Consider the following 12,462-nt stretch of genomic DNA (forward strand, 5'->3'; position numbering starts at 1 on the left):
CCTGGTCAAAGATTATTAGTATGTAGAACAGAGGCGCCAGCAGGATAAAATTAGATAACATTTTTAAAAATTGCTTGGAGGAAGTGGTGGGCTTGCCTCCAGAAAGCAGACACGAAATACTGTTTCAATAAAAGTAAACACATTTATTATATGATACCCCAAAAAATGCAACGGGTTTCGCAGGCCAAGCCCGCTTCATCGGGCAAAAAAGTGTGGACAACTGTAAATGGGAACCAACGAAAGAGGCTATAACAATACTGCAGAAATAAGCATTTTACACATATAATACAAGGAATGTTATGAATAAGCATATGATGATGTTGTATTGTTATCATATGTCTCAATAGTGTGTAGTGGGCAAACATTGGTGGGGCTATGGACAAAAGCAACTGTTGTGCAACTTGGGACCTAGGAAATGATACAGCTAAATTAAGTGCAAAGTAAAGATTAAGTAAAAGTGGACTAGAACCCAATGTGTTGCCAGCAGGCTGTCTAGCATCCACCCCCAGCTCTTCAGCCAGCCTAGCACCATCCCCAACCAGTCTAGCATCCATCCCCAGCTCTTCAGCCAGCCTAGCACCATCCCCAACCAGTCTAGCATCCATCCCCAGCTCTTCAGCCAGCCTAGCACCATCCCCAACCAGTCTAGCATCCATCCCCAGCTCTTCAGCCAGCCTAGCACCATCCCCAACCAGTCTAGCATCCATCCCCAGCTCTTCAGCCAGCCTAGCACCATCCCCAACCAGTCTAGCATCCATCCCCAGCTTTTCAGCCAGCCTAGCACCATCCCCAACCAGTCTAGCATCCATCCCCAGCTCTTCAGCCAGCCTAGCACCATCCCCAACCAGTCTAGCATCCATCCCCAGTTCTTCAGCCAGCCTAATACCCATCCCCAACCAGTCTACATCCATCCCCAGCTCTTTAGCCAGCCTAGTGCCCATCCCCAGCTCCTCGGCCAGCCTACTACCCATCCCAGCCAGCCTAGTACCCATCCCCAGCTCCTCAGCCACCCTACTACCCATCCCAGGCCAGCCTAGTACCCTTCCCCAGCTCTTCAGCTAGCCTAGCACTCATCACCAGCTCTCCAAGGCAGCCTAGCACCCATTTCCAGCTCCCCAGCCTTGCACGTAACTTAATCTGACATTTGGCAAGCTTCATGTCAGTGTAGAAATTCATTACAAAAATGCAAACGGCATAGTATAGTAATGCATGCTGAAGACAAAAACCTAAGCAATAAAAGGGAGGTCGGTGAAAAATATAAGGTGCATAAAACAAAATAGGAAGATCTGTGAATTTGTAAATGACTTACTACTGTTCAGATCACAAACAGCTAAACTTCTGTAGCCCTTTCCTACACCACCACCAAAATGGGAATGGTGGGCATGATTGCGGGGCCCCCTTGAGGCGCGGGGCCTGGGGCTTCCCTTCCCCCCTCCCCCCCCAAAGGCCGCCCCTGCTAGCGGCCATCCTGTAAAACGCTGAAAAACGCTACCCCATACAGTGCAAAAACGCTCAAAATACTATTGAGAAAAACGCCAGAAAACTTTGCTTTTGCGTTTAGCGATTTGTAGTGTGAACATAGCCATAAAGTTTAGAAATGAATTGGGCTAATTCATACGAACTGAGTTATGCTGCCATCAAGTGGCCAAAAGTTATATAGCAGATTTAGGGTAAAAGGTTATTTTTTGTGTCTTATACAGAATAAATTAATAACAATTAATACAAAAATAAAAATCGGAAGTAAGATAATATCATAATATGATGAGTAACCTCCACAATGAAGATAAAAACAGATATCATTATATGATGAGTACCCTCCACAATGAAGATTAAAACAGATAATCAAACATAAATAGGACATAAATTACTAGAGGATAGTAAATGCATAAAAATGGATCGCTAACGTACACAAAAAAAACGTCCAGAGTAATGCAGAGGATGATGAACATATACGGATGACAAAATTCATACTTCCAACAAACATTGGTAATAAAATGCTTAAAAATAGTACCAGGGATAAAAGAGAGTGGTCTAGTTAAAAGAAAAACGGTACAAGGGTGTTCAATAGATTTTCTCTAACACTTCATTAAGGCCCTCTGGAATGAGGGTTTGTAAAGTTTGAATCCAATACATTTTGTATTTTCTGGTCAAAGAGTTCACTTCCTGACCTGCGTCAGGGAGTGAATTACAAAACTGCTCTGGTAAAGCGCTATGAAAAGCGCTTTTACCAGAAATGCAGTGTGCAGTGGTGCTCTGGGAGGGGGGAAAAAAAGTGCACAAAAACACAAAATGCTTGCGTTAGTGTTTTCTATTCTAGGTGTGTGCGTTTGCGTTTTCTATTCAAAGTGAGTGAATCCCAAATTCACAAATTGTACAGACTAAATGTGTTTTCTGAACACAGAAAACTTCACTGCCTCAGGAGTACAGTTATAGGGAAACAATGGGAATATGGTTAGGCCTCAGAAAGAAAGTTAAAAACATGCATATTCCGGGGTTTGCTATCCATGTAAAACAGGAAGAGAATAGGGGGTGAGAATAACTTTACAACGTTTCTGCTTGGATTTCTCCTGAGACTTCTTGTCCCAGTTGGATAGAACGCCCTAAAAAGGACAGTAACCTACAACTGTACTTGTAGTTGATATTTTATACATTATTTTTGTTATGTAGATGTATTTGTGTCTTTTTCAATAAAATTGAGGTAAACCGAAAGTACTTAGAGGAGGAGAGGAGAAGTTACAACATGTTGATACTTTGCTCTCTCCTTGACATTTTGGCTCGGATGAAAACCTGATGGTGACAGCTCTTAGGCTCCCTGCACACTGCAAATCCGTTTTCCGATTCCGATTCCGTTTCCGATTTTCCTTGAATACATTCAACAGAAAAACGGATCAAAAAACGCAGCATGCAGTTAAGATTAAAAATCTGAATCGGAATCGGATGTAAAAACAGATTAAAAAGCGGAATCGGAATCTGAAATGCATGCAGTGTGCAAGAGGCCTTAAAGTGTAACCGAGGTGTTTTTTATATAAAAAAGGTACACAGAGGCATGTTCACATCTAAAGGACATGCCTCTGTGTACCCTCTGAGCTGCTGACAGTCCCCCTTTGCTGTGCTAGCCCCCACTGCATCTGGCGACATGGAGCTTGTCGGCAGACGCCCGTCCATTGCAGGAGAGTAACTTCTGCATAACGCCCCTTTCCCGCCCCTCACTGACTCTCCTCTGTCTTCTCCCACCTCTTTCCCGCCCCCTGCATTTCAATCTTTGCTCTGCACTCACAGAGGAGAGCACAAAGCTATTTCTTCAGCGTTGTGACCCCAAAGGTCACAAAAATGAAAGTGCTATAAATCAGTAACAAATCCCCCCTCCCCCGAGTTTGTGCGGCAGCATTGTGAGCCGGTCATTTGGCTCACCCTGCACCAAAACGAACTGAGCTCAAAAATGCCATGTACGCCTTCTACTCCACCACCATCAAATCTGTCCTCTGTTCGTCCTGGTCTGGTTCCCTGGCTTCACTGCCAGCAAATGATACAGACTTCAGAGGATCATCAGATCAGCGGAGAATATAATCGGGACACCTATTACCCCACTAGACCTCCTTCACTACTCCAGACCGTGCTTCAGAGCAATGAGGATTGCCATTGATCCCTCACACCGAGGCTGTTGTTACTGATAATCTGTTATTGTCTTCTTCACATTTTGTGCCCTACATTCCCTGTATGTGCCAAATCCAATTCCGGACACTACCCAGTCGTGCTTGGTGAATAAAACTGATTCTGATTCTGACCACCAAGGAAAGGAAAGCTAGGGAAGGTGGGCTCAGACTAGACCACCACCAGGGAATAATGTGAGGGGGGAGTGAGAGAACCACTAGACCAGCGGGGAAAGTTATTTGGTGATGGGGAGACTATGAGACTACTAGGGAAAGCTATATGGGGATAGAGGGGACAACTAGACCAGCAGGGCATACTGTAAGTGGGAGGAATAACCACTAGACTGCCAGGGAAAATGTGTATATTAAAGGGGGGATGTTACAATATCAGGGAAAGCTTCATAAAGACACATTATACATTTTAAATTTGGTTTTACATATCTCAGTAATCCTGGGAGTAGTGCTGATTTTATAATGCAGATGGATCAAAGGGATGTCAGTGCCATGTAGGATTGTCTTACTCAGGCCCTGATGCACAACACTGTGGTAAAGTTGGAAATGGTAAAATTACCATGCGCTCCAATTTTCATACAGAAAGGCTACATTCACACTGACACGTTGTGGTTTGTTGTTTTGAACAATATAATCGTATTTCCAGCGCGGCACAATTATTTTGTAATGCATCAATGCGTTAGGAGTGAGGTGCAACAGAATCCATTGAAGTAACATTATGCATGCAGTGCATAAGGAGCGCGTTAAGAGTTGCAGTGAAGCATAATTTGTATCTACTTGTATGCTTCACTGTAGGTGTTGCACCACACCACACTGATCCTGTTTTTATAGGCTACGCACCACAACAAGTCACTATGAATGTAGTCCTGGCTGTGTTGATGACTGGGGAAAGCATAGCTAGAACAATAACAAAATCTAATTAAACTTTTGATGTCCTTCTAAATTTTAAAGGCAGCATGCCACAGGGTTACATTTATGGACATGAAGAGGAGTGTGAACCTCCAGAATTTGGCAGAAGAAAGTGAGATGGGAAGTACACACACCAGTGAGTAAACTTTTATAATCAAACGATCTCTTCCTTCATATTGTTTTAACCTTTCATCAATTGGGCTTGTACACATCTTGTGAGATGCACAAGCATTATGCACACAAGCACATACAGCTCACATGAATTTAAGGCCATATTCTGAAGGTGTTCACTGGCTTGCGAGTCAAATTGTGCCTCATGTTACTCTAAAGGTGCCCATACACTCGTCAGATTGGCAGCAGATAGATAAGAAATGCATCTGATGATCTATCTGATGCGTTTTTAGAACATTTTTTACCAGGATAGAATTCCAATAGATTTCAGTTTGAAATCTATTGAAATTCGATCTGATGGCATTTTTTTGCCATCAGATTTCCATTAAGGCCAATGCAAACTGATAAGCAATCTCATCAGATCGACCTAAATTTTCCACCCTGCAAGTTCGATGGAAATCCATCGAAATCGATCGAAATCGGCCGTCGATCGGTCGATTGGCCAACCGATTTGCAATCGATTGATCAATCGATCGATCGGGATCGATCGGTCGGCCAGAAAATCGGCTGAGTGTATGGGCTGCTTTATACTTCCTCCTTCCTGTTTGGAAGCAGGAAGCATCGGAGTCGCGAGAAAAGCAACGTGACTCACAAGCCAGTGAACTCCTCCTTACCCTGTCTACTTGTTTGGTGCTGAACAGGGGGAGACGGGAGTATTTGGATGTTTTGAATTCGGCTATGCCAAATTCAAACACCAGCACTAGTCATTACTTCTGCTTGTTTTGCAGCTCAACAAAGCAGACTGTATTAGCTGTTGTTAGGTCTTAAAAATTGAGCCCTTAAACTGAGAATTTAAAGAGAATCTGTATTGTTAAAATCGCACAAAAGTAAACATACCAGTGCATTAGGGGACATCTCCTATTACCCTCTGTCACAATTTCGCCGCTCCTCGCCGCATTAAAAGTGGTTAAAAACAGTTTTAAAAAGTTTGTTTATAAACAAACAAAATGGCCACCAAAACAGGAAGTAGGTTGATGTACAGTATGTCCACACATAGAAAATACATTCATACACAAGCAGGCTGTATACACCCTTCCTTTTGAATCTCAAGAGATCATTTGTGTGTTTCTTTCCCCCTGTTCTCATGCACTGAAGTTTCAGGCTGCTTGTTTCTTCCTGCAAACAGCTTTGCCTTTGTCTATAATTCCTCAGTATGTGAAAGCCCAGCCAGCTCAGAGGACGATTTATCCAGCTTGTAAAAGATAAGAGAGAAGAGAGAAGCTGCCCTAATCTAAATAATACACAGGCAGTGTGCATAGAGGGGCCTGGAAGGGGGAGTTCATAGCAGAACCACAACACTGAAGAACTTGGCAGCCTTCCAGACAGGCCGACAAGTCTGACAGGGGAAAGATACATTGATTTATTACAGAGACTGTGATAGTATAAAGTGCTGCAGTAAGCCAGAACACATTAGAATAGCTTTTGGAACTTGTAGGATGATAAAAAACAGGATGCAATTTTTGTTACGGAGTCTCTTTAAACAATAACTCATTTGAGGCCAGTTTTACACCAGCAACCAGCATTATAGGCCCGGTGAGATCGTATTATCGCATTGCACCATAACGTTAAAAATTGTCTTTGGAGATTACTGTGGCAATGCACGGTAATCTCACTTCTGGCTGCAAGCCAAACTATAAGAGAGGCTCTCTAGCGCTCACCTCCTGTGGCCTAAATAAGAATTGCACAGAAGTGTATTGAAAAAAAATACGCTTTTGCGCATGCGCAGTGCGAAAAAATGTTAAATACATGCATCGTCATTGACTTCCAGAACTTCCGGTCAATGCACGCCGACGTGAATGTTGCCCGGTAACACGCTGTTGCTTTCACGTCAGATGCGTTGCCTCCGATGCATCGCATTGCACCGTGCCAGGTATGAAATGTCCCATAGACTTTAATTGCATTAGCCCTGTGGTAAAAAAGGGTAACGCAACGCACTTGAAACATCCTAGTGCGAAAGGCGCCTCAATGTTACTAATCTTCTATTTACAATTAGTAAAAACAAATACAATTAATTATAAGTTTATTTTCACTTCAGGTTTACTTTAACCTTATAAGGATGAATATAAGAAATAACTTGTTTTGCAGTTTTTAGTACAGGGCATTCTCAGTTTAGGCCAAGGCTATGTACTAGAAACAGATGACATTCGTGTGTGCAGCCTGGCCAAGCGATGTCACCCAAGGGGATCAGGTCCTCCTGAACCCCTAACAGGCAACATAAGTAGAGAGTGTGTACATAGCCTAAGTTATTTTATTTTTTGAATCGCTTTGGTAAACCAAACCAAAATTGCTGATTTGTTTTTTTAGACCTTTTATAAACCTGTAGTTCAACAGACTTTTGTTTTATTACAGGACCAGTGCTGGATCCCAAACCAACAGAAAGTCAGGGAAAAATTGATAAATTATCATTTCATTCAGATAAAGCTAAGCTGACCGCAGCTGAAGCTGAAAAATCCATGGATACCTTGTCTCGGGCATCAAGCAGATGCGAGTCTAGACAGGGATCTGCACAAAAGTTACATAAAAAAAGTGCTTTAAGTAGTGCAGCATCTGTCATGTCGGACCATGTACCTCATAACAGATCTAAGTCAAGAGATCAGAAATACAGCAGTTCAGATAGTGATTCTGATTCATCAGTTGATGTGTCCACGGGAAGAAGTAGCCTGTCTAAAGAAGGCCAAGAGGATGCAATCAATGAAGACAGCCCTGTAAAAGAGAAAAGTGCTTTAAGTCATAAATACAGTCAGAGTAAAACGGACATAGAACAAAATAGTGAAGGAAAGCTGCCATATGCTGGATCAGATGATGTCTTTTCATCCGAGGATTCAGATACAAGCTCCTGCTACTCACTTGAAGATTCTGCAGACAGCCTTTCATCTTCACCTTCAGAAACGCCAGAGGTTTCTGAATCGTTGTCGAATTTAAGCCTCAATGTGAAAACTAAAGCAGAACGTAGTGGCACTATGTCGCAAAAGGGTCCTAAGTCCCCAGTAGCTTCAGGAAAGACCCCACATTCTTCATCTCAAAATTCTAGTAGAGCATCATCCCTTCAAGAATCCAAAAGTAGCCACCAAGAGTTACCAGAAACCACAAAGGCAAGGTCAGATACTCCATCACGAATGAGCAACCGGAGCACTGATTCTGTATCATTTGTGACAGATAGAAATCATGGTTTTGATTCACCTGGGGCCAGTATGAGAGCTTTTAATCGAAGCTCACCATCTTCTTCCACCTTTGGACACGAAAGCCCTGATGATGCAACACAAAACACCTATATGTATTATGAGCCTATTACAAGAGAAACTAGTCGTACGCCCGATTCCTTAGCTTGAAAGTCAGATGTCCAAAAACATTTAAAGCCCAACTAATCCCAAAATTAAGTAGGCATATTCTTAAAGCAACCAGGTTGATAAGTGAATATGCTTATGCTTAATAAACACAATGCAATCTTTCCTCAGATTGACGGTTGAATCAATTAATCCTGACAGGTCCTATTTGATTCCCAATTGTTTCTGGTCCATTTTCTGATCACATCTATACAAAATCAATCTGAAAACGATTGAGAATCAGATTGGACCTGTCAAAAATAATCGTTTCGACCGTCGATCTGATGGAAGATTGCATTGAATGCACTAAGCATTAGATTTAAAGTGTACCAGAGCTGAACAAAGTAAAAAGATTAATACATACCTGGGGCTTCCTCCAGCCCCATCCGCTCGGATTGCTCCCACGCCGCCGTCCTCCTCTGCTCTCAGCTTTGGGAACCGGGCCCCATCACTTACGTCAGTCTGAGCCAGTCTACGCAGGAGAAGTGCGCTCTTTGCGTATCTCTCCAGCAGCCGCACTTCTCCTGCGTAGACTGGAGCCAAATGACAGAAGTGACAGGACCCGGTTCCCAAAGCTGCGAGCAGAGGAGGACGGCAGCGTGGGAGCAATCCGAGCGGATGGGGCTGGAGGAAGCCCCAGGTATGTATAAATCTTTTTACTTTGTTCAGCTCTGAGTCCCTTTAAGCAGCCTTATCAGGAATTCAGCTAGAGCAATCAGATGTGACAATGAAACAGTCAAAGTTGTTGAATAAATATGAAAACAAAAGGAAGGGATGGGTAACAGGAGAACAAATCAGGCAAGGTTTGATACACAAGTATGAGACATGGATTGTGAACTGGGAAATGGGTTACTCTCTCCCTCCTATTCCCAAGTCATTGTCAGCAGTGCACCCCAAGAAGCAGTATAGACCCCCAATAACCTAATAGGCAGCATCACACTCCAATAATATAATTAGGCAACATAACCCCAGAATAACATAATTAGGTACTTTAACCCCATGTAGCATAAGTAAGCAGCATTAGGAAACACCCAAAAAGCAACTAGGCAGCAGCAGAACTCTCAAATACCATACTTTGGCAGCATTACTCCAGGAATTCTTGCACTGTGATTGAGCACTCTTTGGAGCCCAGAGCTTCAACATACCTTCACCTATACTGGTGTCCCTGATCTACATGCTCCCCCTCAGTTCCCTATGGCTGAGGGGGCAGGAAGGCAGCTTATATTGCTTGTAGCCTGACCTGCTTGTTGGAATGGGAAGGCTGCACTCATATTTTCCATCAATGCTGTATTCTCATGCGGATGGCAGTGTTCTAACTCTGTAGTTTCCTCTTGTCTAATTACTGACAACGTGGGGTGGTGACGATGAGATGCTGCCCATGACACAGGATGATTGCTTCTAGCCAAGTTATGTTGCCGCATTGTCCAAACACTTGAGTGCAATGGCCTGCCACAGAGTGAGCAAGTTGGAAGTGGAAGATAAGCATGTATAACAGAGGCCACAGGCTGGGTGGAGGTGTGCTGGAGCCCTGTAAAGTGCACTGGCATGTAAAAGCCACATAGGCCTAGGGTTGCTCAAAGGAATGTCTTGATGTGGAACATGGGTGGCTGCAAGCCTACAAATGGGAAAAGTCATCTGAAAATTGGGTGCAACACATGAAAAAGTGGGACTTTTGTACATAAGACAATGCAGTGGCAAAACCAATAATTTACACTAGACAATATGTGCTATTTCAAAATTAAACAACTCTGTTTTGGGGTGTAGTTGGACTTAAAAAAACAAAATAATAACATGTATTACAGTTTACAGTCTATAAAAGAACTTGGGAAAAACAGAAGTAATTTGCCCATCAAATGCTCAGTTCTGGTCATTGTGTGAGGTACTCAAGCCCGCTTCAGATTCTAGGCAAAATAACAAGGCCACATAATTGCTTCCAACATGTTTTCAGATGATCTCCTTCTATTCCCCATTATGCTGAGAATACACGGCTCGATTTTGCCGCTCCATTCTCCCGCTCGATTGATTCCCCGCTCGATTCCGCAGGCGATTCTCTTATCTTCTGCTCGTTTTTCTTATCTTTTTGCATTTTCCACTGTCACAGGAGCCCTCAGTGGCTGACCGCACTTAGCCTTCTAAACGGTGCCAGCGCACAGATCGTGCGAACTCTGGTCGCAGTCAATGCGCAGGAACCGTTAAGAATTAGCCGCAGACAACTCCGAAGGGAGCCTGTGAGACACGGGTGATTACAACGTCACCTACTGGTTCAGAGTAAACTGCCACCACCGCGGTTACTATGGGACCGTGGGGCCCACTAACTGACTGACTAATCCTGCGAATAAAACGGTTAAACACACGAGATTCTGTCTAGCCAACAACAAACAAACAGTAGCGTATCTTCAGGGCGGTGGCGTAGTGGTTAGCGATCTCGCCTTGCAGCGCTGGGTCCCTGGTTCGAATCCCAGCCAGGGCACTATCTGCAAAGAGTTTGTATGTTCTCTCCGTGTCTGCGTGGGTTTCCTCCAGGCACTCCGGTTTCCTCCCACATCCCAAAAACATACGGATAAGTTAATTGGCTCCCCCTAAAATTGGCCCTAGACTACAGTACTTACACTACGTAATATAGACATATGACAATGGTAGGGATTAGATTGTGAGCTCCTCTGAGGGACAGTTAGTGACCAGACAATATATATATATACTCTGTACAGCGCTGCGTAATATGTCAGCGCTATATAAATACTAAATAATAATAATAATAATAATAATTGTCCTCAATGCAGAATCGAGTGGCGAAACGATCGGGCAGGAGATCAGACATGTCGGAAATTATCTATCGAGCCATCTAAATGGCTCAGAAATTGAATCGAGCCGTGTATTCCCAGCATTACATGTCGAAAGGAGTAATCAGCACAATGTTCATTCAATGCCTGGGCTTTATGTGGCACTAACTACACCATACATAACCGCATTAAATCTATGGATAATACGGTCAGACTAATAAATTAGCTGCATACATTTACAAAGACAAATCTAAAATTAATCTCCCTTGGATTTCAATTTGGTTACTAATAATATTATCTACTGTAATTCAAACTGAAGATCAGGCCATTTCCTTGTGGGGAAAAAAATTGAACTGCAACCAAAGCAACTCAAACATATTTTCTTTTCACTAAGGGAGAATGTGATTGCTGTTCAGCCATGTATAGGATCTCTTACAGTCATCCTTCACTTACTTTCTAAACATGGTCTTTTGCATTTCCTTGCTCTGTAGGTAATGGCATCAGTGATGTGCATTTCAGGATATTTCTCCACCAAAATGCATTTTAAATATAGTGTGGGTTTTTTCTTCAATAAAAGTTGATGTTGGATATCAACTGAGTATTTTAATTACACTGTCTATATACTCAGAGTTTAATATCATTAAAGCATGAAACTTTAAACTTTCATCAGCTTGAAGTCCTTTGTTCCATGTAGTGAGTGCTAAAGTAATGTTGTTTCACTAATGCAAACTGTTATTTCACTTTACTGGCCAGAGCATCACAATGTATTGTCTTTGTTCCATGGGGCTGCCATATTGCAAAACCAAGAGGAAAACCGGCCAATATGAGGGCTTAGTGATGCACCCTGGATTAGATGAATCCCCTGGTTGCATTAATGGTGGAATAGGACTGCTTTGTCCCATGGAAGTAGGTCTATTTTGTCCCGCAGAAGCAACAAAATTCAAGTATCACAACCCTGGGCAAATGTAATAAACAGAACTTTGTATTCATAGAAATATTGTACCTGGCACAGTTTCCAAAAGACTGCAAGGAAGTATAACCCTCAAGAGCTACCACACAGTTCAGCACCAACATGGAGTGCACCCCCATGGGTCACCTCCTGAGCATGAAAAAGGCTACATAGCAGGCTTCACCTTTCATGTACCTAGTTGCAGAATGTGTTCCAGTAGGCATGAAAGATTCAGGTTCAACATAACTTATCTGCCGTACAGCATACTATGGTATATAAGGCTTCAAACTCTGGTGAGGAGCAGCTGCTCATTTAGGCTGTGCATAGGCCGGGCCTGGCCAACTGGGCCTTGGCCTAGAAGCAATATTCTTTGAATGATTCTGTACATCTCTCCTACAATATTAACAACAACCTCCAACAGTATAAACTCCACATCCCAGCTCTTATAAATTGGCTATTGGTCAGCCAGGTTTCACCAAGCAGGGGCTGTGCTCAACCAAAATTGTTTACATCTTTTGCCACAGTATCCAAAAGAGGGATTATAATTGGTTATAATATTCTAGTGGCTTTGTGTCACTTGATTGCCCAAGTCCTACCTCATAGAGCCCTATTAATCCATGCTTTACACTGATCTGGAGCAACCACCTTCAAACGGCTGTATGCATGTT

At 42.9% G+C, this 12,462-nt stretch overlaps 1 protein-coding gene across 1 annotated transcript in view; it reads left to right on the forward strand.

Annotated features, from left to right (window-relative positions):
* The window catches only part of LOC137561299 (uncharacterized), a 28,040-nt gene extending 19,719 nt beyond the window's left edge, over positions 1-8,321 (forward strand). The window contains exons 6-7 of the mRNA XM_068272566.1: positions 4,614-4,707; positions 7,092-8,321. Coding sequence (XP_068128667.1) covers positions 4,614-4,707; positions 7,092-8,071 — 1,074 coding nt within the window. The 3' untranslated portion in view covers positions 8,072-8,321. The remainder of the gene's footprint in view (positions 1-4,613; positions 4,708-7,091) is intronic.
* The last annotated feature ends 4,141 nt before the right edge of the window (positions 8,322-12,462 follow it).

The sequence above is a fragment of the Hyperolius riggenbachi genome, chromosome 3, assembly GCF_040937935.1.
Source record: "Hyperolius riggenbachi isolate aHypRig1 chromosome 3, aHypRig1.pri, whole genome shotgun sequence".
Lineage (NCBI taxonomy): Eukaryota > Metazoa > Chordata > Amphibia > Anura > Hyperoliidae > Hyperolius > Hyperolius riggenbachi.